Genomic DNA, 25,810 nt, shown 5'->3' on the forward strand with positions numbered 1-25,810 from the left:
GTGGGAAAATGGGTATGAGAATAGATGGGTGCTTGATAGTCGGCACAGACAAAGGGCCTCTTTGTCTGTACTGTAAAACTGTGACTCGGCCATGCTCTCCAATGCCTCCTTCGCTGGGACCCCTCACCCAGAGGCCACTACTTCTTTGGACTCTGCCAACAGTTGAGGCATTGTGTGTGCCCTCAAGGTGTTTGTTGGGGCGGAGGGGGGGGTGGTGGAAAAAAGTACATGGCATCAGTTGGACATTTCCAGACTTTGCCTGCTCTAGGACAGAGGTTACCAGCCCTGGCACGGCAAGAAATGAGCTTTCCATCAAGTTCTCCTTGGAGGTTGTACGGAGGACCCTGCCCAGAATGCCCGCTGATTTGAGCTATCCAGCTGAAATCAGAGATTATTGGGGTGGGGTGGGACTCAAAAAAAAACACAGAACTAAGAATCCCAAACCCTTCCAAGGGTAAGTTATTCCAATTACAATCCCACCAATAAAAATTGATGGCACAGATTTGATTCATTTCTGGGACATTGCAACGTTCCCCCATTCATTGCAAAGTCAGATTGTGTTAAGTTTTTCTGCGCCAGAACTACTTTTGCAGCCCCTAGTTTTTTTTTGTTGGTAGGAAGCGGGGGGTGGGCAGAGCTGGGCTGCAGGGGCAACTTGATGGAAATTCAGGAGGGCCAAAATCAAAAATCAAAATCAATTAAATAAATACAATTAACGTTTTTTGATGATTATTCAAATCTTCCCGAGTCCTGGGTTAGCTACGCGTGAAATGCTGCAATTCGGTCACGATTGGCTGATTCAGATTGGGTTCATTGATGGGGAAAATATTGAACCAAAGATCAGAGCTCGTCATGCTTTCGTGTCAGGTCCTCCCCGTAATTGGTCACTTGGCTGCCAACAAACATATTCCAGTTGTCCAAAATCTCCTGTTTGGTCAGTTTATCGTCCTGCAGGTAGACAGCACAGAAAGAAAAGACAAAGAGGGTTAATATGGGGGTCGGGAAAGTGGGTGGAGGTTCAATCGGAACAGGAGAATCCGACTCTCTTCCAGGAATCTCACCTGGGCTGTGAAAATCTTAAGCTCAGCTTGGAAAAATAAAAAGAGGCTGTTCAGCTCAAAAAAGTTTATTTATTAGTGTCACAAGTAGGCTTATATTAACACTGCAATGAAGTTACTGTGAAAATCCCCTAGTTGCCAGTCTCTGGTGCCTGTTCGGGTACACTGGAGGGAGAACTTACCACGGCCAATGCACCTAACCTGCATGTCTTTTGGACTGCGGGAGGAAACCCACGCAGACACAGGGAGAACGTGCAGACTCTGCACAGGCAGTGACCCAAGTTGGGAATCGAACCTGGATCCCTGGTGCTGAGAGGCTAACTGCTTGCAAAGAGCTGGTAGAGACAGCACAGTGGTTAGCACTGCTGTCTCACAGCACCAGGGATCCCAGGTTCCATTCCCCACATGGGTCACTGTGTGGAGTCTGCATGTTCTCCCCATGTCTGTGAGAGCTTCCTCCCACAGTCTAAAAGACGTGCTGGTTAGGTGCATTGGCCGTGCTAAATTCTCCCTCAGTGTACCCGAACAGGCGCCAGAGTGCGGCAACCAGGGGATTTTCACAGTAACTTCATTGCAGTGTTAATATGAGCCTACTTGTGACAATAATAAACTTTAAAGAAAACACAATTAGTACCTGTTGATCCGTGCAACTTTTAAAGCTTGCATCCATTGCTGGTGATGTGGGGAGTACAGTAAAAAGTCTGACAACACCAGGTTTTAGTCCAACCTATTTATTTGATAATATACTCACAAGCTTTCGAGGGGACTGCCTCTTCGTCAGGTGAATGGAGACATTCGCCAACAGGAAGGGAACAGTCTTGCCTGGTGACTGTCGGGCGATGTTCATTCATCCGTTGTTGTAGCATCTGCATGGTCTCCCCAATGTCTCCATTCACCTGACGAAGAGGCAGTCCCCTCGAAAGCTTGTGAGTATATTAAATAAATAGGTTGGACTAAAACCTGGTGTTGTCAGACTTTTTACTGTGTTTACGCCAGTCCAACGCCGGCATACCCACATCATGATGTGGGGAGGGACAGGAAAGGAGAGCAGCTTAAAGGATAAGGTAGCAAGGCAGCACACAAGATCATAAGACATAAAAGCAAAATTAGGCCACTCGGCCCATCAAGTCTGCCTCACCATTCAATCATGGCTGATATTTTTCTCATCCTCATTCTCCTGCCTTTTCTCCATAACCCCTGATCTCCTTATTAATCAAGAACCTATCTACCTCTGTCTTAAAGACACTCAATGACCTGGCCTCTACAGCCTTCTGCGGCAAAGAGTTCCACAGATTCACCACTCTCTGGCTGAAGAAATTCCTCCTCATCTCTGTTTTAAATCGTCCCTTTAGCCTGAGGTTATGCCCTCTGGTTCCAGTTTTTCCTACTAATGGGAACAACCTCTTCATGTTCACTCTATCCAGGCCTCGCAGTATCCTGTAAGTTTCAATAAGATCCCCCATCATCCTTTTAAACTCCAACGAGTACAGACCCAGAGTCCTCAGCCATTCCTCATCAACAAGTTCTTCATTCCAGGGATCGTTCTTGTGAACCTCCTCTGGACCCTTTCCAAGGCCAGCACGCCCTTCCTCAGATATGGGGCTGAAAACTGTTCACAATACTCCAAATGGGGTCTGACCAGAGCCTTATACAGAGTACACAACTGCTCTTGTATTCTTGCCCTCTCTACATGAATGCTAACATTGCATTTGCCTTCCTAAACTGCATGTTAACTGTAAGAGAATCTTGAATCCTAAGTCCCTTTGCGTTTGATTTCCAAAGCATTTTTAGAAAATAGTCTATGCCTCCATTCGTCCTTCCAAAGTGCATAACCTCACACTTTTCCACATTGTATTCCATCTGCCACTTCTTTGCCCACTCTCCTAACCTGTCCAAGTCCTTCTGCAGCCCCCCTGCTGCCTCAATACTACCTGTCCCTCCAAATATCTTTGTATCATCTGCAAACTTAGCAACAAAGTCTTCAGTTCCTGCTTCCAAATTGTTAATGAGAAAAGTTGTGGTCCCAGCACTAGTCACTGGCTGCTATCCTGAAAAAGACCCCTTTATCCTCACTCTCTGCCTTCTGCCAGTCATCCCCTATCCATGGCAAGATCTTACACTTAACACCACACACACACAAAGTCCACACAACAGGATGCGAGAGGAGGGATTTTCACAATAACTTCACTGCAGTATTAATGTAAGCCTACTTGTGACACAAATAAACAAACTTTTGAAAGGGAACGTCGTGTGAGGGGAAGGCACGGCAGGAAAGGAAATGACAGCACAAATGAACGGGCAGCAAATGTGAATGAAAAAACATGATATAAAAAAGGTGAGAGTGCGCAAAGTATGCATAGAAGGGAAACATGTCTCAGTGTGAGAGGAGAGAGAGTGGTGAGAAGGAGCACGAGACAGGATGGCAGAACAGGAGGTTCTGAAGGCAGGAGCAAAGACAAAGGTTGGGGGTACGAGAGAGGAATGACCTGGTGAAGTCTTGCAATGTGAATAAAAAAACCCATGAACTCTGACCTGGTTTTTGTCTGACTCATGGATAAGATGTTTGGCCTCCGACTCTGCGTGATCGTAATCTGCTGGGAGAATCCAACGTTCAATCTCGGTGCGGTCCAGCTTCCCATCCTTGTTTGCGTCGCGGAAGTCTCGGAACTGCTCCTTTTCGCTCCTCACCCAGTCGGGTTCTGGTTCGCCATCTTCAGGCGTGTACATGTCACCTGTCGGGGACACGTTAAAGACAGAGTGTTACGGTTGTGTCTGGGGAACGTCAGCACTCCAAGTCAAACATCTAAAGCCAAGCCAACACAAAGGACTGAAACCAGGGACGCAGGTTATCAAGGAAGAATATATAACTAACTATTCTATAAATGTTGACAACAGTCAACTCAATTTAATTAGCCAGAGTATCTATCCACACAACTGTGTCAGCCAATGCATTAGAAGTTCTTAAAGTTTATTATTAGTGTCCGAAGTAAGCCTACATTAACGCTGTAATGAAACTACTGTGAAAAATCCCTAGCTGCCACACTCCAGCCAGCGCCTGTTCAGGTCAATGCACCTAACCAGCACGTTTTTCGGTCTGAGAGAGGAAACCCACGCAGACATGGGGAGAACATGCAAACTTCACACAGACTGACCACAGTCGCCACACTCCAATGCCTGTTTGAGTACATTGAGGGAGAATTTAGCATGGCCAATGCACCCTAACCAGCATGTCTTTCAGACTGTGGGAGGAAACTGGAGCACTGGGAGGAAACTGGAGCACCCGGAGGAAGCCCATGCAGATACAGGGAGAACGCGCTGACACTGCACAGACAGACAGTTACCCAAGACCAGAACTGAACCTCGGTCCCTGGCACTGTGAAGCAGCAGTACTAACCACTGTGCAGCAAGGCTTCCTTGAAGGACTCATCAGAACAGTCTACTTAAACATCATTCCACAGCAAATAGTCTACAGAGTCTATTTAAGTATTCCATAATAATCTACAATCGTTTAAAAAGCGCATTGAACCAAACAGTTCTACATAATCTATTTAAAATAGAGGCACTCCTTTGTATTCAACGTGAGGCAATGGACTGGTGGTTAATAAATCCAGAAACTCAGCTAATGTTTGGGGGACCCAGGTTCAAATCCCACTACAACAGATGATAGAATTTGAATTCAATAAAAAGAAAATCTGGAATTAAGAATCTACTGATGACCCATTGTCAGAAAAACCCATCTGGTTCACTGATGTCCTTCAGGGAAGGAAATCTGCCGTCCTTACCCGGTCTGGCCTACATGTGACTCCAGAGCCACAGCAATGTGGTTGACTCTCAACTGTCCGCTAAGGGAAATGAGAGATGGGTAATAAATGCTAGTTCAGCTAGCGTCACCCATGTCCCACAAATGAACAAAAAAAAAGAAAAATTGGGTCTAGGGTTCCAAATGGATGGAACCACATCTCATCTTTTGAGGTCAGACGTTTAACCAGGTCCCACCTACCCTTGTAAGTGAATGCAAGAACTTACATGGCACTATTTTGAAGAAGGGTAGGGACCATGGTGTCCTGGCCACATTTATGCCATAGTCATCATCACACACACAAAAAAAGAGAATTACCTGGTCATTTATCCCATTGCTGGTTTTGGGATCTTGCTATGCACAAATTGGGTGCTGCATTTCCACAACTACAACACTTCAATATCACTTGTTAAGTGCTTAGGGGCGGGCACCCCCCTGAGGAGCAATATTACAACACAAACTCTGAACAGGTCTAGTCACTCCTTTGGGATGGCTAGAATGATAGAATCCCCAGTGTGCAGAGGGAGGCCACTCAGCCCATCGAGTCTGCACCAACCACAATCCCACCTCGGCCCTATTCCCATAACCCCTCATTTTTTTACTCTGCTAATCCCCCTGACACTTGGGTTAATTTAGCATAGCCAATCAACCTAACCGGCACATCTTTGGACTGTGGGAGGAAACTGGAGTACCCGGAGGAAACCCACACAGACACGGGGGAAAATGTGCAAACTCGACACAGAGCCAGGGATCAGGAATTGAACCCGGGTCCCTGGTGCTGTGAGGCAGCACTGTGACGCCCTAAAATTTCTAGCTGAAGATGACATTCCGTTTTTGCAGACAGTAGGGGGTCTGTGCCGTGACAACACCATAGAATCCCCACAGTACAGAAGGTGGCCTTTTGGCCCATTGTCTCTGTACTGACTCCAATCCCACCCAGAACCTATTCCCAGAGCCCCATACACTTAACCTGCTAGTCCCCCTGATACTAAGGGACAACTTAGCATGGCCAATCAACCTAACCAGCGCATCTTTGTACTGTGGGAGGAAACCAGAGCACCCCGAAGAAACCCACACTTAAAAAATTAACCCAACATTATCGTCACCTAAAGGTGAAATTACAGTGGGAGAGCGAAAGGTAAGAATCTTACTGATGTATTCTTTCACATCAACCATTCCATCACCATCTTTGTCGATGTCTTCAATGGTTTCCTGGAGAAGGAAAAAGATGTTAGCACCTTTCACAGATTCAGTCATAGACTATACAGCAGAGTGAGGCCATTCAAACCAACCACTTTGTGCCAGCATCAACAGATAGTAGTTTTATGGTTGGGGTTCTCAACCTATTGTTCTTTATAAGTGCAGATGTTCGGCCTTTTGAGAAGCCTACAAAAACCATTAGCTCTGACAGGACTGTTCTTGTGTCGTAGCAGTAATGTCACTGGACTAGTAATCCAGGCTAATAGTCTGGGCACAAGGGTTCAAATCCCGTCATGGGATCTGGTGGAATTTAAATACAAGTGATTAAATTTGCTTCACCAATGCCCTTTAGTGAAAGAAATCTGCTGTCCTTACCTGGTCTGGCCCACAGACTCTTGTCAACTGCCCTGTGAAATTATAGGTTCCCTACAGGGCTGGAGGAGGTCATTTCGGTTCATTGAGTCTGCACTGACCCTCTGACAGAGCATCTTACCCAGGTCCCCTCCCCCACCTTATCACTGGCCATGATAAATTGCCCCTTACTGTCCAATCTGCCTAACCGGCTCATCTTTTGACACTAAGGAGCAATTTAGCATAGCTAATGCACCTAACCAGCACGTCTTTTGGACTGTGGGAAGAAACTGGAGCACCTGGAGGAAACTCATGCAGACACGGTGAGAACGTGCAAACTCTGCACAGACAGTGACCTGAGGGTGCAAGACCTGGGAAGAGCTCAGTTATGTGGAGAAACTGGGATTGACCAGAGGAGGCTGTTGTGGCAGGGTTTAAAAAGGTGAAGTTTATTTACAAGTGTCATAAGTAGGCTTACATTAACACCGCAGTGAAGCTACTGTGAAAATGCTCTAATTGCCACAATCCGGCACCTGTTCGGGTACACTGAGGGAGAATTTTGCATGGCCAATGCACCCTAACCAGCATGTCTTTCAGACTGTGGGACGAAACCGGAGCACCTGGAGGAAACCCACGCAGAGAATGTGCAGATTCCACACAGACAGACAGTGACCCAAGCCAGGAATCAAAGCTGCACTGTTAGTTTCATTCTGCACCACATCCTGGTCAACTGAGCTAACTGACCCTTTGGAAAAAGATTCAATCGTAACGTAAAGAAGGGAACCAGCCAAGTACGTGGCAGAGCTCTGGTTAAAAGAGTGGGGTGGTACAATGAGTTGGATGGCTTTTTCAAAGGGCTGGCATGTGCCCAATGTGTGCTGTACGGCCCTAACTACTGGCTGTCTCTGTCAAAGTGATTCCAGAGACACGCTAGTCAGGTTAGCAGGCCGAGAACTAGGATAACTCCCATCTCGTCCTGCTTGTGTCATTTGCTGAGTTAGCTTGTCTCAGTTAGGGCTCTATTATTGACATAGAAAGTTGGTGTCCAAGGAGGCCAATCGAGCCTGCACCACCATTCCATATGGTCATGGCGGATCTCAGTATCCTGCTCCCACTTTCTCTCCAGACCCCTCGATCCCTTTAGCCATGTCCAGCTCCCTCCTGAACATAAAGAGCAAATAACAGCACAGGAACAGGCCCGTCGACCCTCCAAGACTGTGCCAATTATGCTGTCCTATCTAAACCAACAACGTGGATCCCTCTATTCCCCATTTGTTCATGTGTCTGTCCAGTTAAGTCTTAAATGTCGCCAATGTGTCTGCCTCAACCACCTCACTTGGCAGCGCATCCCAGGCCCTGCACATCTCCGCCCCTCCCGTTATCATGAACTTGTGCCCCTGATCCTGAACAGCCTTCTGTGGTAGAGAATTCCACAGGTTCACAACTCAAAGAAGAAGTTCTTCCTGTTCTCAGTCCTGAATGGCTTACCCCTTATCCTGGGACCACGTGGTCCCACAACGGCTGACAGGGAAACAGGTCCAAATGGAGGTCAGTTCTTATGAGTGTGCGGATATTGGGCGGAGTTTGGATTAGGTTTGCTAACAACACCATCAGTTCTGGCACTATTGTCCCACAGTAAAAAGTCTGACAACACCAGGTTTTAGTCCAACCTATTTATTTGATAATATACTCACAAGCTTTCGGGGTTAGTCCCTTCGTCAGGTGAATGGAGAGTTCTGGCCTCAGACAGAGCATATAAAGCACAGACAGTTTAGAGATTACTGATTAGAATGCGAATCCTTACACCTAACCTGCTGTTCAAGACCTGAAGTGGCTGATAATGTGAGTGGAAGGAGCACTGATCACAGTTTAAAGAGATGTGTATTGTCTCCAGACAGTACAGTAAGTGAGGTTTTGCAAACCCAGGCAAGTCACGGGGGTTACAGATAGTGCGACATGAACCCAAGATCCCTGTTGAGACCGTCCTCATGTGTGCGGAACTTGGCTATCAGTCTCTGTTCAGCGACTCTGCGCTGTCGTGTGTCGTGAAGGCCGCCTTGGAGAATGCTTACCCGAAGGTCAGAGGCTGAATGCCCGTGACCACTGAAGTGTTCGCCAACAGGAACCTGTTGGCGAACAGTCTCTGTTCAGCGCAGAGTCGCTGAACAGAGACTGATAGCCAAGTTCCGCACACATGAGGACGGTCTCAACAGGGATCTTGGGTTCATGTCGCACTATCTGTAACCCCCGTGGCTTGCCTGGGTTTGCAAAACCTCACTTACTGTACTATCTGGAGACAATACACATCTCTTTAAACTGTGATCAGTGCTCCTTCCACTCACATTATCAGCCACTTCAGGTCTTGAACAGCAGGTTAGGTGTAAGGATTCGCATTCTAATCAGTAATCTCTAAACTGTCTGTGCTTTATATGCTCTGTCTGAGGCCAGAACTCTCCATTCACCTGACGAAGGGACTAACCCCGAAAGCTTGTGAGTATAGTATCAAATAAATCGGTTGGACTAAAACCTGGTGTTGTCAGACTTTTTACTGTGTTTACGCCAGTCCAACGCCGGCATACCCACATCATGACTATTGTCCCACCCCAGGGGTTTGGAGTGCAATGAAAACACCCCGACTTTCTGGATCAGTACCGAGGGAATGCAGCACTATTAGCGATACCGTTGTCCAGATGCAATACTAAAGCAAGGCCGCAGCTGCCTACTCGGGCGTGACAAAGGATCCCACGACACTATTTCAAAGAGGCGGGGGGAGGTGTAATGACTTCATTGAGGTCGGGGAGAATGAGCTCCCTGATTGTAAAGGCCTGACCTTATTGAATTCACGACGGGCAGGTCTCCCGTGTGGCCTGACCAATATTTATCCCTTACTCAACCATTAGAAAAATACAGATCACTTTAACGTTAGTGGGATCTTGCTGCGTCCAAGACTTAACAATACCGCAAAAGCCTCATTGTCTGTAAGGTGCTTGGAGATGGTGTGGAAAGACGCTGTAGAAACGCAAGCCCTTTTAAAAAAAAAGTGCCTACATTCGGCAGACAGGAATGGAGAGAATGGTCCCGGGAAAGATTAACACCAAATTAAAAAGCTGAGGGAAAACTAACAGAAGTTAAATTGAGTTTGGCTCCCTGCCTACCGTGATGACAATGCTCTTCATGTAATCAAACTCCTCTGGATGAAGAAACGCGGTGAACTCTTCTCGTGTGGCGATGAGGTCACCGTCTCTGTCCGCCATCTTGAATCTGCGCTCATCCCGCTTGTACATCTTCTTGTAGGCCTCCTTGTCCTTTTCTGGAACATCATCGAACGCCTCACCTGCGGGCAGGAACAAGAAAGTGGGCGAGAGGGTCAGTAACGCGGTTTGAGAATGACTGGCAGAAGAACAAGGGGAGATGGAGAACTTTTTTTTTTAAGAAACGGAACACCACCAACATAGCAAGTGACCATCCGGAAGGTGGCTGCCTGAACGAGTGGTGGAAGCGGATCCAGTCATTTTCAAAATGGATTCGGGCCACAGCCTGGTGGGGTTATCGCTAAACTATTAATCCAGAATGTGGAGATGCCGGTGTTGGACTGGGGTGGGCACAGTAAGAAGTCTCAGAACACCAGGTTAACGTCCAACAGGTTTATTTGGTAGCACGAGCTTTTGAATTCCACCCCCCACCTCCCCCCCCAGAGAGCAGTGGAGGCTCAGATATTGAATACCCCCAAGACAGATTTTTGATTTGGAGGAAGGAACTGAAGGCACTGTTGTTAAGTTTGCAGATGATACAAAGATATGTAGAGGGATGGGTAGTATCGAGGATGTGGGAGGCTGCAGGACTTGGACAGGTTAAGAGAGTGGGCAAAGAAGTGGAATACAACGTGGAAAAGTATGAGGTTATGCGCTCTGGTAGGAGGAATGGAAGCATAGACTATTTTCTAAATGGGAAAACGCTTAGGAAATCAGATACACAAAAGGACTTGGGAGTCATTGTTCAAGGTTCTCTTAAGGTTAACGTGCAGTTCAGTCGGCAGTTAGGAAGGCAAATGCAATGTTAGCATTCATGTCGAGAGGGCTAGAATACAAGAGCAGGGGTGTACTACTGAGGCTGTACAAGGCTCTGGTCAGACTCCATTTGGAGTATTGTGAGCAGTTTTGGGCTCTATATCTAAGGAAGGATGTGCCGGGCCTTGGAAAGGGTCCAGAGGAGGTTCACAAGAACGATCCCTGGAATGAAGAGCTTGTCACATTAGAAATGGTTGCGGACTCTGGGTCTCTACTCATTGGAGTTTAGAAGGATGAGGGGGTATCTTATTGAAACTTACAGGATATTGCGAGGCCTGGAAACTGTGGACGTGGAGAGGATGTTTTAGTAGTAAGAAAAACCAGAACCAGAGGGCACAACCTCAGGCTGAAGGGACGATCCTTTAAAACAGAGACGAGGAGGAATTTCTTCAGCCAGAGAGTGGTGAGTCTGTGGAACTCTTTGCCACAAAAGGCTGTGGAGGCCAGGTCATTGAGTGTCTTTAAGACAGAGATAGATAGGATCTTGATTAATAAGGGGATTAGGGGTTATGGGGAAAAAGCAGGAGAATGAGGAAAAAAAAAAATCAGTCATGATTGAATGTTAAGAACATTCATTAGGAAAAAAAAGCCCATTTGCTGACAGGAGATCAGTTTCTTATTCAAGAAAAACCTTTGTGTAAATTCTGTGCTCCTCAAATCAAAGATCATTAGGATCGGGTAACTGGCAACTTTTTATTTCACTCGTTTTGGATATTACTCACAGGTACAGCCGAATACTCCACCTCTTCTCTCCCCCCACCCAAAAAAAAACAAAACTAGGGTACAGTAGCCCTTTGAACTAACAATTTCAAACCGGATCCTCTCACTGCCCCTTAGTGTCAGGGCAAGTACAAGATAAGTACACACCATTGGCCATGTTAAATTCTCCCTCAGTGTACCCGAACAGGTGCCGGAGCGTGGGGACTAGGGGGATTTTCACAGTAACTTCATTGCAGTGTTAATGTACGTGACACAAATAAACAAACTTGAGGTTACGGGGATAGGAGCCTGGGTGGGATGGTGATTGGTGGAAGTTTGATGGGCCGAATGGCCACCTCCTGGTCTGCGACTGAACATAGAATGTTCACAAATAACATGTTCAGTCGCAGACCAGGGCAGTTCAATGTTGGCTCCCCCGGTCTTGGGGATTGTGGAGAGTGGGGAGGGTTTGGTGATATCAGCCAACGGCGACTAGATCACTACAGTGATTGCCCACAAAGAACAAAGAAAATTACAGCACAGGAACTGGTCCTTTGGCCCTCCAACCCTGCACCAACCACGCTGCCCGACTGAACTAAAACCCCCTACTCTTCTGGGGACCGTATCCCTCTATTCCCATCCTGTTCACGTGGTCAAATAGCTTATTGAGGGTTACAAACCATCATGGATGAGCGATTAAAGGGGTAAGTGATGTCCCTGAGACTCTCTAATTAATTTTTCGGAGATTTCAAACTAAAACAAAAAGCAGCAGCAGAGTCACCCATTGCTGTTCCCTTTCTCCCCCTCGGTCTCTGGGACATGGTCGAAGGAGGTTAGTCGCCTTGTTAAAGAGTTTGCCGAAAGGTTTTAGTTAAATAAAACATCACGAGTGCCTCTAGGTTACGAGCGGAAAGGAAAATCAGTATGTGTCCCCCTCTCCCTCAGCTGAAGAGCTAAAAGCAGCTAATTAAACAAGCATAAACCTCCCATCTTTAAAAAAGATTACATTTAATTGAATTTTGTTCCCGAATGTTTGCAGTACTGAATGGTGTCCACTGGAGGGCAGTTGTGCGCTGTGTAAATTTGACTCGAATCATAGTCTCATCACCAGAACTTTTAAACAGGCACCAGGTCACAGCTTGGCTGGTTGGTGAGGGAGATTCTTCCTGCATGCCCACAGTCTCACCCATCTCCACACATTTCCCTGCAGGGGGAAAGACTCAGAATCCCTAGTGGCTATTCAGCCCATCGAGCTTGCGACGACTCAGAGCATCTTACCCAGGACCTCACATTTACCTTCCCTTAACCTACACATCTTCGAACACTAAAGGGGTAATTTACCATGGCCAATCCACCCAGCCGACATATCTTTTGGAGTGTGGGAGGAAACTGGAGCACCCAGAAAAACACCCCCCCAGACACGGGGAGAACGTGCAAACTCCACACAGGCAGTGACCTCACAGTGCCAGGGACCCGGGTTCGATTCCGGGCTTGAGTCACTGCCTGTGCGGAGTCTGCACGTTCTTCCAGCGTCTCCATCGTGGTTTGGGATGCCTGGACAGGCAGAGGAAAGTTTGAGGATCGAGCAGCAAACCGGATCTTCAAGGAGCGAGGGATCTGTAGATCCAGTGGCTCTCCAATCGAATGGAGCTTGGAGACCAGATTGTGAATAAACCACAGGGGGAGGGGGGCTGCTACGGAGGGGGAAAGTTTAAGGGAGATGTGCAGGAGAAGTTTTTCATGCAGAGGGTGTCTGGAACGCGCTGCCAGAGGAGGTGACGGAAGGAGGCACATTAGCAACATTTAAGAGGCATCTGGATGGGTACAGGAACAGGGAGGGAATAGAGGGATACAAACCGAGTATGGGCTGAAGTTTATTAGGGCATCATGATCAGCACAGGTTTGGAGGGCTGAAGGACCCGTTCCTGTGCTGTATTTCACTTCATTCCTCCTGTCCTGTATGACAACAACACTTTGCATTTAAATAGCCCCTTTAATGAAATAAGAAGGCCCTTCCCAGGAGCATAATGAAACAAAATATGACAGTGAGAGGCACGAGGAGATGTGTACAGGTGACTAAAGGCTTGGTCAAAATGATAGGTTTTAAGTTGCGTTTTAAAAGGAGGACAGTGAGGTGGAATGGTGGTGGGGAGGGGGATGTAAGGAGGGGTTTCCACAGGTTGGGTCATCAGTAACTGAAGGCACGGCCACCAATTCTGGCCACAAGAGGCCAGAATTAGTGGAGTGTAAATACTGGAGGAAACTGGAAATAAGAACGAGCTCTATAAAATCACGATATTACTCGACCTGGCATGGTGGCACGGTGGTTAGCACTGCTGCCTCACAGCACCAGCAACCCGGGTTCGATTCCTGGCTTGGGTCACTGTTTGTGCTGTTTGCACACTCTCCCCATGTCTGCATGGGTTTCCTCCCACATCCAGAAGACATACTGGTTAGGGTGCATTGGCTGTGCTAAATTCTCCCTCAGTGTACCCGAACAGGCACTGGAGTGTGGCAACTAGGGGTTTTTCACAATAACTTCATTGCAGTGTTAATGTAAGCCTTACCTGTGACAGGAAGTAAATAAATTTTAAACAGGTCAGTGAGCACAGGTGTGAGGGGCCAAACAAAACTTGACACAAGTTCAGAGATGGAGCACTGAGTTTTGGATGATCTCAACGTTTATGGTGGACAGAATGTGGGAGACCAACTAATTCTCTGGAACTTAGAAAGATTGGCGGGGGGAGGGGGGTTGCGGACGGGTGAAAACGGTGGCATAATGATATTGTCACTCCAACTAGTAATCCAGAGGCCTAACCTAATACTCTTGGGACAGGGTTCAAATCCCATCAAGGCAACTGGTGGAATTTAAATTAAATTATTGGACTGGAATCAAAGTTAGTATCAATAATGGTGACCATGAGACAATCATCAATTGTCAAAAAAAGAAAAACCCCATCTGGTTCACTAATGTCCTTTAGGGAAGGAAATCTGCCGTCTTTACCCGGTCTGGCCGACATGTGACTCCAGATCCATGGCAATATGGCTGACTTTCACCTGCCCTTAGATGGGCAGTAAATGCTGGCCCAGTGTAACGACTTCAATCAGGCAATTAAGGTACGTAAGAACATAAGAACATAAGAAATAGGAGGAGTAGGCCATCTAGCCCTTCGAGCCTGCCCCGCCATTCAATAAGATCATGGCTGATCTGTCGCTGCTCAGTTCCACTTTCCCGCTTTCTCCCCATAACCCTTAATCCCCTCTCTTATCAAAAACCCATCAACCCGCGTCTTAAAAATATTTAGCGAGGCAGCCTCCACCACTTCAACGGGCAGAGAATTCCAGAGATTCACCACCCTTGGCTCTGTTAGAATGTTATTAAGGGTCAAATTGATGGGCCGATCAGGGAGCCTCTTGCTTTGTACTAAACCAGGCGTGTCAGTTCCTCTGGCACTCCTAGTGTGGACTGTGAACTGAAAGCGCTCTGTAACTGCTGTCAGGCTTGTAAATAAAGGGATTTTGGTGAAGGACCGTCTGCCTCCGAGGACTTATTACACCCACATCCCATTAAAAGAATAAAAATACTCCCTTAACTTCAATCAAGTTGTAAGGGGTAGATGGAGTAAAATTATTTCTGCTGGGTGGGGACTCTAGAATTGGGGAAGGGGGTACGGCAGGGGTAGAATTGGAAAATCAGGGCCAGATCTTTTACATGCATAGGAAAACACACCAAGGATGAAGAACGTTTGGAACTCTGCATCATGATAATTGATGCAAGGTCAATTGTTAATTTTAAAACCAAGATTGATGCAGTTTTTTTGTTAGCCAGAAGGTGTTAAAGCAATGATAAAGGATAAGGACTTGGTTCACATATCAGCCACAATCTCATCCAATTTCATTCAAGTGGTTAGCATTGCTGCCTCACAGCACCAGGGACCTAGGTTCGATTCCCAACTTGGGTCACTGTGTGGGGTTTGCATGCTCTTCCCTTGTATGCGTGGGTTTCCTCTGGGTGCTCTGGTTTCCTTCCATGCTCCAAAAGATGTGCGGATTAGGTGGACTGGCCATGCTAAATTCCCAAGATGTGTTGGTTAGGTGGATTGGCCATGGTTGCTTAGTATCCAAAGTTGTGAAGGTTGGGTGTATGGGTCATGCCAAGTTGCCCCCGAATGCCCAGGCGTGTACAGGTTAGGGGGATTAGCAGGGGAACGTGAGGCTACAGGGATAGAGCTTGGGTAAGAAGCTCTGATGTGGAGATGCCAGCGTTGGACTGGGGTAAACACAGTAAGAAGTCTCAAAACACCAAGTTAAAAAGGACTCACCTGACGAAGGAGCAGTGCTCCGAAAGCTAGTGGCATTTGCTACCAAATAAACCTGTTGGACTTTAACCTGGTGTTGTGAGACTTCTTACTAAGGGGCTCTGTGGGAGAGTTGGTGCACTCTCGATGGGCTGAATGGCCTCCTCCTGCACTGTAGCGATTCTACAATTGACCGAAGAGACCCAAGGGCTGGATGGCCTGCTCCCAATCCTGGGTTGCTTACAGTCGTGAAATGTCCTGAACTTTTCTGCAGCGTCCCTGCTGGGTAAAGCCACGGGTGCCAGGGTCACTAAGACTGTCATGGGCAAGGTTGACCTCTTGGGTGTGAAGTCCTGGAGGACAAGCCAGTGTCTGGGATGCCATGTCTGGCAAAGTGGGTGAGGAGGGAAGAGCGGAGGGAGGGGGTGGTACATCCATCATGGAGGCTGGTGTGCACACATTGTAAAGGGGGTTTGCTGGGGGGGGGGGGGGGGGAGCTGCCACCTTCTGATAGCTTACCCAGGTAGTACCCGTACGTAGCATTCTTGTACTCATCCCATGACACCTTCCCATCCTGATTACTGTCATAATCCTTCCAGTTCCTATTGACATTCTCGTCGATGTAGCGGTTCTGAGCGCGTTTGATCCAGGAAGTCAGCTCCTCCGCTGTGACCAGGCCGTCCTTGTCCTGGTCGATCCGGTCAACGATTTTCCTGGAAGACCACAGCAAAAGAGAAGACACAAGGCAGGCAGAAAGTCAGAGTCAAGAAGGGGGTTGGGGGAGGGGTCCTACCTAAGAGGTGGCCATAGAGCCGCTGGTGGTATTCCTCCCAGCCCACTCTGCCGTCCTTGTTGGTATCGTAAATGTCCATCTGTCTGCCCACGCTCTCGGTCAACCAGCGCCTCCGAACTCGCTTCATCCAGTCGCGCAGCTCGGAGCTGGTAACCAGTCCGTCCGAGTCGCTGTCCACTTTATCTACAATTTTTCTGCAAGCAAGTTACGGAGCTGATCAAAAACCCTCTGCACTTCAGCCAAAATTGCTCCTTTAACCCCACCCCAGACCCAAATGCCCCCACCCTTCCACTCCAGCCCCAACTCCTCCTCTTCTTCTCCCCCGCCCTCCTCCCTCCCAATGACGCAGACTGCATAGACCATCAACTACAGCCCAACCATACCATTCTCATGGGTGGTACAGTGGTTAGCACGGCCGCCTCATGGCGCCAGGGACCCCGGTTCGATTCCCGGCTTGGGTCACTGTCTGTGCGGAGTCTATACATTCTTTCCCTGTGTCTGTGTGGGTTTCCTCCAAAAGACGTGCTGGTTAGGTGCAATGGCCGTGCTAAATTCTCCTTCAGGGTACCCGAACAGGCGCCGGAGTGTGGCAACTAGGGGATTTTCACAGTGACTTTCATTGCAGTGTTAATGTAAGCCTTACTTGTGACACTAAATAAAAAATTGAAACTTTTCCTCCCAAAGTTAGGAGATTGTTTCACTCCAGTGACCCGAGCACACGACCCAGACCAAGGCTCCCAGAGTGGTACTCAAGGGAGAGGTGCGGTGGGGCTGTGGTGGAGGGAGGTTCGATCAAGGCATTCAGTGAATTGCGTGGCACAGTGGTTAGCACTACTGCCTCACATCGCCAGGGACCCAGGTTTGATTCCCAGCCTTGGGTCACTGTGTGGAGTCTGCATGGGTTTCCTCCCACAGTCCGAAAGACGTGCTGGTTAGGGTGCATTGGCTGTGCTCAATTCTCCTTTGGTGTACCCAAACAGGAGTGTGGCGACTAAGGGATTTTTCACAGTAACTTCATTGCAGTGTTAGTGTACGCCTACTTGAACAGGTCAGTCAGCATAGGTGTGAGGGGCCAACAAGACTTGACACAAGTTTAGACATGGAGCAACAGAGTTTTGGATGACCTCAACGTTTATGGTGGAGGAGAGATTAGGTTAGGTGGATGGGCCATGCTGAATTGCCCCTTCGTGTCAGGGGGATTAGTAGGGTAAATACATGGGCTTATAAGGGTAGGGCCTCGAGTGGGATTGTTGTTGATGCAGATTCAATGGCCCGAATGGCCTCCTTCTGCTCTGAAGGATTCTATGACTATCTGAAAAGGAAGCATGGTGGGAGAACAACACTATGTAAATTGTTCATATGGACAGCTGGTGCTGACATGATGGGCTGAATGGCCTCCTGCAGTGCTGTAATGATTCTGATTTGTCCCCAAACATTGCCTTTCAAATGACATATTAACCCTCCCCGCCCCACAACGCCTCCACCCTACGCTGTGCGAGTTATCCTCAAAGCCCTGGGCAAGTATTTCTCAACCATGCCCAGAACAGATCATCAATGCATCGCTGTTTTGTGGGAGCTTGCTGTGCACAAAATGGCTGCTGCGTTCCCTTCATCACAACAATTAACAAAAATATCACAGCTAATTCATCACAACTGCGCCACACTCGCAACTAAATAACTCCTACTTCTGCGAACAATCCACCAGCAACTGCATCTCAAAAAGTACAACTGGTTTAAACACATTTCAGGATGTCATCAGACGCTATATAAATGCATTCTCTCAGCGTTTGTGGGTGCTCTGCTTACCTCCCAACCTCCAAAGATGCGCAGGTTAGGTGGATTGGCCATGCTAAATTGCCGCTTAGTGTCAATAGATGTGTAGATCAGATGGATTAGTGGGGTAAATTTGTGGGGTTATGGGAAAGGAGAGAAGACCTAGGTAACCTACTGTCAAAGAGTCGGAGCGGACTCGATGGGCCGAATGGCCTCCTTCTGCACTGTAGGGATTCTATGAGAGCCAGCCACCCTGCCCCTACCCCAACATTGACAACGTTAGTGATGGGAGTGGGTGAGAATGCTCAGCACTAATTGCAAACCTGTCTAATGCTGTCCCCTCGATCCAGCCAGGCAGTTCCAATGGTGGGCACTGGAGTTTGAAGCTGGACCTTCTGGCTGGTAATTGCCCACAGCAGACAGTAAATTCACCCACTGTGCCACAAGACAGACATACATTAATGGGAAAAACCAATTGGGGGAAAGAGGGTTGCACTGAGAGAATGTCAGTGGGCCAGCAATCCTGAGGTCCGGACTAATGCTCTGGGGCGATGGATTCCAATCCCACCACGGCAGCTGGTGGAATTTATATCCAGTTGATAGAATCCCTACAGTGCTGAAGGAGGCTGTTCGGCCCTTCGAGTGTGCACTGACAACAATCCCACCCAAGCCCTTTCCCTGTAACCCCATGTATTTACTCTGACAAACCCCTCCCGACACTAAACAGGCATGGCCAATCAACCTAACAAAAATCTGAAATTAAAAGCCAGCCTCAGTAATGATGACCATGAAAACCTATTTGGTTTTGCCAGTAGCCTTTTAGGGAAGGAAATCTTCCGTCCTTACCCAATCTGACCTATGCGATTCCAGACTCACAGCAATGTGGTTGACTCTGAACGGCAAGCCACTCAGTTCAAGGGCAATGGGGGAATGGGCAACAAATGCCAGCATTGCCAATGATGAAGTTGCACAAGACGTTGCTAAGGCCACATTTGGAATATTGTGTTCAGTTCTGGCCACCCTATCATAGGAAAGATATTATTAAACTAAAAAGAGTGCAGAAAAGGTTCACTAGGATGCTACCAGGACTTGATGGTTTGCGTTATGAGGAGAGACTGGATAGACTGGGACTTTTTTCCTCTGGAGCGTAGAAAGCTGAGGGATGATCTTATAGCGATCTATAAAATAATGAGGGACATAGATCAGCTATATAGTCAATATCTTTCCCCAAAGGTAGGAGAGTCTAAAACTAGAGGGCATAGGTTTAAGGTGAGAGAGGGGAAATACAAAAGGATTCAGAGAGGTAATTTTTTTCACACAGAAGGTGATGAGTGTCTGGAACAAGCTGACAGAGATAGTAATAGAAGCGTGTAAAATTTTGTCTTTTAAAAAGCATTCAGATAGTTACATGGGTATGATGGGTATAGAGGGATATGGGCCAAATGCAGGCAGTAGGGACCAGCTTCAGGGTTTAAAAGGGCGGCATGGACAAGTTGGGCCAAAGGGCCTGTTTCCATACTGTAAATCTCTATGATGTCCACATCCCATGATAGAATAATGCAACTAATGGGGGTTGATTGAGGGATGCAGATGTTGCAAAGCTGGGGCCATGACTGAATGATGACAGATGGAAGGAAAGAGGTTAGTGAAGTCACTGCCAGCTGAGGGCAGTATTGAGCTTCACTATTAGAGTCTTGTAACCTCCTCCCATGGTTGAGCAACTGGCCACATGTGTGACAATGCTTCCCCCTGACTATGAGGGGGACATTTCCCCATGCTGGCGCGAGTCACACTGGCCACTATGCCTACTGAGATGGTGGCCATGCCTTATTCACCTGGTGAGAGTTCCCCATCTCAGCCCGGATGCCAATAGCAGTCGCTGCTGCTGAGGCTGAACATCCAACCTCCATTCACCAGCAGGGGGTAGGTTTTGAAATCCCACCGCTAAATGTGCCCCCTCTCCCTCCCTCCCTCAATCCACAGCAGCATGGTGGTTAGCACCACTGCCTCCCAGCGTCAGGGACCCGGATTCAATTTCGGCCTCGGGTCACTGTCTGTGCGGAGTCTGCACATTCTCCCCGTGTCTGCACGGGTTTCTTCAAAGCAACTTCATTGCCATGTTAATGTAAGTCTGCTTGTGACACTAATAAACAAACAAAAAAATTTCCTCCAAGTGCTCTGGTTTCCTCCCACAGTCCAAAGATGTGCAGGTTAGGTGGACTGGCCATGCTAAGTTGGCCCTTAGCGACCAAAGATGTGTAGGATAGATGGTAAGTGTGTTGGATTACACGGATGCAACGGGGCGGGGGGGGGGGGGGGGGGTGGGGGGGAGCCTGGCTAAGATACTCTGTCAGAGTTGGCGGGCGGGATTTTACAGCCTTGCTCGTACCGAAACCATAAAATCCCACCCGATGTTCAAAGACCTTTCCATGCTCTGTCCCTCGCCCACTCAAGATTCTTGTGGTGCAGTAAAATTCTGACCAACAGGTCAAATGGCCTTTTCTGCACTGTACTGATTCTATGATTAGGAACTCACCCTTGGCATCACTGCTCATTACAAGCCTAATTTAAGTTTTAAACTGATAACCATTAAATTGCCCCTTAGTGTCTAAGGATGTGCAAGTTAGGTGGATTATCCATGTTAAATTGTCCCTTAGTGTCCAAAATGTGCAAGTGAGTGGGGTCAATACAGTTTAGGTGTATTTATTAGTGTCAGAAGTAGGCTCACATTAACACTGCAATGAAGGTACTGTGAAAATCCATGGGTGGGCTGCCCTGTTGGAGAGTTGGTGCGGACTCAATGGGCTGAATGGCCTCCTCCTACGCGGCAGGGATTCTATGATTCTAACTGATTTGCTGCAGCCTCTGCTGTGAGCATTTAATAGCTGGAGAAATAATGATGGGTCTGGGCTTGCACAGAGAGGGGCCACGTGGGCTGCAGTTCATTCCTCTGCCACGTCTCATTCAACATTTGGTTCTTGCACAGGAGGAGTGGGGGCTGGGGGAGGGAATGGGTCCCTCACTGCCAACTCAGCTCACAGACAAGGAAGTGCGGGAAGCAGCGGCAGCCCAGATGAAAGGAACAGACCACAAGTCGATTACAAAGTGAGGAGGGGAGGTTAAAAAAGAAAATCAGTCTCCACACCGGTTTACAGCAAGGGCAGAACGCAGAAGTAACTCAGACTTTCAAAGCGTCAACAACTTGCACCAAATCAAAAGCAGTCCTCAATCCTTGATTCTTCCCCCAAGCTTCCCAATCCCACCTTGCCCCAAAAACAAGAGAGACATTGCCCCCAGCAAACTGTTTCACATGTTACAATAGAGAGGGCTGCAAAATATTAGTTTGCTGCCAGCCAGGTGCAACTAAATTATCAGGAACAAGTTGTGCTAGAAACAAGCTTATCCAAAGCAACAATCTCTTCAAACGCAACTCATTCAACTGCAACAGCTAATGGATGTTATCAGCAACAATTAAATCACCAAGAGTAACACTCTGAAACTTCTAATTTGATTTATTATTGCCACATGTATTGGGCTACAGTGAAAAGTATTGTTTCTTGTGTGCTATACAGACAAAACATACCATTCATAGAGACATGCAGGTTAGGTGCATTGGCCATGCTAAATTCTCCCTCAGCGTACCTGAATAGGCGCTGAGTGTGGCGATTTTCACAGTAACTTGGAGTTCATTTATTAGCCAAAGGCTTACATTAATACTGCAATGAAGTTACTGTGACAACCCCCCCAGTTGCCATAGTCTGATGCCTGTTCGGGTACACCAATTAAGCCAAAGGCTTACATTAATACTGCAATGAAGTTACTGTGAAAATCCCTCAGTTGCCATAGTCTGGTGCCTGTTCGGGTACACTGAGGGAGAATTTAGCATGGTCAACACACCTAACCAGCACGTCTTTCGGCCTGCGGGAGGAAACCCACGCAGACACAGGGAGAATGTGCAAACTCCGCACAGACAGTGACCTGAGCCAGGAATAGAACGCGGGTCCCTGGCGCTGTCAGGCAGCAGTGCTAACCGCTGTGCCGCCCTGCGTCGGCTAGGGGATTTTCACAGTAACTTCACTGCGGTGTTAATGTGAGCCAACTTGTGACTAATAGAGAAACTTTACTTTGGAAGGAAAGGGTGCAGAATGTAGAGGTTACCCAACAGGACGTGTGAAGGGTTGAGTTAGAGGTTGGAGGGGATGCATTGGGGAGGAGGGGAGGGGTTTAGAAGGGTGGGGGGGGGAAACTGATTAGAAATGTTATTCTGCATTACCCCAGTCTCTCTTTGCTCTCCTCCGGGGTGAGTTGGTCGAAGGTCTTAGCTGTTTCCTTGCCCAAGAAAGCCTCATGGTCAAACTGGAAGCCTTTCTGGTCATCGGGGTCTCGTTCGCCCAGATCGATGGAGTGATGGACCCTGTCCTTCTTCTCAGAGGTGGGCTTGCAAAAGGCCACGGAAGCCCACACAGCCAGCAGGCAAGGCAGAACTAGCGATTTCATTCTCACTGCAGGAGAGAGAGAGAACACAGAGAAAGAGGGGGAGTGTAGGAAATGTGAGCTGTAACAAGTTAAACACACAATACAATCTAAAAACAGAACACGGGGGCTGCGGGAAGTTTGAGATAGAAAATGCTGGATAAACTCAGCAGCATCTGTAGAGGGGGTTTTGGATCCAAATGATCCTTTTACAGGAAAAAAAGGTGTGGCTGGTGAATTATTTGAAATGTGCATTGCACAGCTTCAAGCTTTGTTTCAAGGGAAGTAGAAAAAACAGATCGCATTGCAGACATGGTCTTAATGAACTAGTAAATTTTACAAATTACCAAGATCACACCATGATACAGCACAGAGGGAGGAGGCTATTCAGCCCACTCTGTCCCCATGCTATTCCTTTGGAAAAGCTATCTGACTCTGCCAAAGAGTAACACTCCAAACTTGTCGCTAATGAGGCTGAGACGTTACTCAGGGAAATGTGTGAAGGGTGAGTTTAGAGATTGGAGGGTCAGTGAGTGGGGGGGGGTGACAGAATTGGGATCAAAGCAGGGGAATGTCACAGCAACTTCACTGGAGTGTTAATGTAAGCCTTACTTGTGACTAATAAATAAACTTTACTGAGGATGTGTTCTGTCAGCACCAGTGGGTCATTTTATTCTGTTAAAAGAAAGGTACTGTACAAATGCCAGGTGCAGTACATACATGTAGTTATTAGCATTAGATTGACTACCTGCCCTTACTGGGGACGCACATCAAAAATCGTAAAATTTGTGGAGTTAATTTGAAAAGTAAATCTCATCTTTCCCCCATCTCTCCTTTCCAGTTATGTTATAACGGTGTCCTTTGGCTATCGTCCCTCTTTACTAGTGGAACCAGCTCATTCAGCTACCATCACAAAAGGACAGGAACAACCAGGGCGGTATTTGGAAAGGATTCACACAGCTCTCTCTGCAAACGTAGTTCCACAGCATGCCAGGTTGTCGAAGAATTGGCACATTTCTGTGCTTCACATAGCACAGAACATGTCCCAATACCCAGAGAGAAAGCCAAGTTTTCTCCCCCCTCCACCTCATCCAACAGATAAATGGACACATCACCGTTGTCAGATCGTGTAGATAAAATTGTGAGAAAAGTAGACCGAACGGTTCTTAAATGTTGAGTATACCAAATGACAGATTTATTTAATCTGTTAATTATTTCCAGCACATTTAAAAGTGAACACTCGGTATTCACCCCCCCTACATTCCAAGCTTGTCAAATATACTTGTCCAAAACAAAAATTAATTTTGGCTTCAAAGTCTGGGTCAGAAAGACATGTAGAAATTCATCGCTCAAAACAAATGGGAGTTTATAATTAGCTTAAATGGGAGTAACTGTTCATACAACGGGTTGCTTTCCTATTAAAGACTATGTCCGCAATGCAGTCCTTTTTTTCTAAGCACTTGTTGGTTCCCCCCCGCCCCAAACAAAGCTTGAAGCCACGCAAAGGACAAGTTAAAAAAAAGTGTGCAGACTTAGAACATTTCTTGTTTCTGGCTGTAAATGGGTTTTTGCAAAACTCTTCCCTCGAGTTCTGAACAATAAACAAACATGCACCAAGTTTTTCCAAAAACAGTACTGCCCCTCTTTCTCAGAACATTATCCTACCATATGACAGAAGCAGCCTTAACTTTCCACTAATTTGACACTTCAAACCGCTTGAAAAAAAAGGTTTAGACAATTTTTTTCCCCCCTTGAAAGGAATCAGATTTGATTAATTTAATTCATCTTAGCAAAAGTGCTCAAATTTCAAAGCGGCAACAATTTTGATACCAGAGCAAAAGTTAACATGAACTATTTGCCAACATTCCTTAAAACTTTTTTTAAAAAGTGGCAAAATACACAATTGCATTAATAATAAAAAAATGTTATTACACAATTGCATTAATAAAAACATCATTAAAAAACTGTTATTTTGCAATAAGTTAAAATCTGCTGCTATCTTATTGACATGAGCTGATAGATCTTACCAGTTATCAGTCAGTGTGATAAGATGCTGAAATCATTGCCTGGGTGAAAAAAGTTACACTGAGACCACAGGGAGGCGGGCTGAAAATAACCCAATCAGCGCTGCGCTTTCATTCCGCTCTCAGCGCCTGCCCATCTATTACGGACTTTCTGATTGGTGGAACCCTCCAGGCTGACGTCACACCACTTACGAGGTTTCTGATTGGTCGGGAATCGCCACGTTGACAGGAGCGAGTTTCTGCGCCTGCGCAACGACCGTACGGCCTTCTGGTACTTGTCGTTCTTCCCTCAGGATTTCATTTTCGAGAAAACCCCGCCTCAGCGACAAAAACAAAAACATTGCCGTTTCTATTATTAACGGTCCCAAAACAAATAAGCACAAATTAATAAGCGGAGTAAAACAAAAAGAAAACGCGATTTTTAAAAAAAATTAAGAATGCCCGTTCGGCGTCAAACGAGGGGGCGGATTTGCTGCTCAAATGACCGATCTTCCCTATTGGAGCAAAAGTCACCCGGCCCCATAAGATCATTGGTTAATGTTAACGTCAATCATAGCAGGGACCGCCCCTCTTTCCGGTGAGACCATTTATGATTGGCTAATTTTCATGTCATGCATCAACTCGCAGCCTGATTCGCTGCTGCCCGTCGGGTGGAGGGCGGGACTCCAATTTTTTAATCGCTAATCCCGCCTCACTCGCTGGGTAACGGCCAATCCGACCGCGAGTTGCTGTGTGATGGATGCCTTCAGCCAATCAGAACGGGTCTGACCGGGAATAAGGGCGGTCCAGACCATGATCGACGTGCCCTTCAATCAATCATCTTGTGAGATTGAGTGCTATGATTGACCGACAGCTAAAATGTCCAATCAGCGTCGGTGTTCAGATTCGATTGACATGCTATGGGCGAATGGTAAGGAGGGAAGTGGGCTCAGGTGGGGAGACAGGGCCAATCGGATCCGGAAGAGGGCGGGACCTGATTGGGAGGCCGGCGTTGATGGGCCGAGCGGGGGTTTGGGCGGGAACCTGGCGCGAGGGCGGTTGTCCGCAGGTGCGAGGCTGGTGCGTTGGCGGAGGCGCTGTAGAAAACCAGCCAGTCTCCCTTACCTCACATAAAACAATCATAATTAATAACCATATTTACAAAAATAAGTGAGCCTCAGATATAAAAAAGCTCACCTCCTCAGGTTAAGGGACAGTTTTTACCAAAGACAAAAAAAGGTGAGGAGTGAAAAAAAAGAAAATTGCGGAAGAGTTAATATTTTTTAAATACCCAAA

At 47.2% G+C, this 25,810-nt stretch overlaps 1 protein-coding gene across 2 annotated transcripts; it reads right to left on the minus strand.

The window, feature by feature from the left end:
• Nucleotides 1-210: 210 nt before the first annotated feature.
• Nucleotides 211-24,648, minus strand: rcn3 (reticulocalbin 3, EF-hand calcium binding domain). 2 transcript variants are annotated; one of them, XM_080217681.1, is made up of 7 exons: nt 24,539-24,648; nt 22,312-22,540; nt 15,992-16,185; nt 9,564-9,742; nt 6,009-6,069; nt 3,591-3,790; nt 211-948 (listed from the first exon to the last, which is right to left on the minus strand). In XM_080217681.1, exons 2-7 carry the CDS (start codon nt 22,533-22,535, stop codon nt 841-843), a joined length of 966 nt encoding a protein of 321 aa, XP_080073807.1. In that variant the 5' UTR covers nt 22,536-22,540; nt 24,539-24,648; the 3' UTR covers nt 211-840. The 2 variants fall into 2 exon arrangements, with proteins under 2 accessions (XP_080073807.1, XP_080073808.1); XM_080217682.1 differs by lacking the exon at nt 15,992-16,185 and adding an exon at nt 16,266-16,459.
• Between the last annotated feature and the right edge of the window lie 1,162 nt (nt 24,649-25,810).

Source organism: Carcharhinus amblyrhynchos, chromosome 35, assembly GCF_965287045.1.
Source record: "Carcharhinus amblyrhynchos chromosome 35, sCarAmb.v2.hapA, whole genome shotgun sequence".
Taxonomy (NCBI): Eukaryota; Metazoa; Chordata; class Chondrichthyes; order Carcharhiniformes; family Carcharhinidae; genus Carcharhinus; species Carcharhinus amblyrhynchos.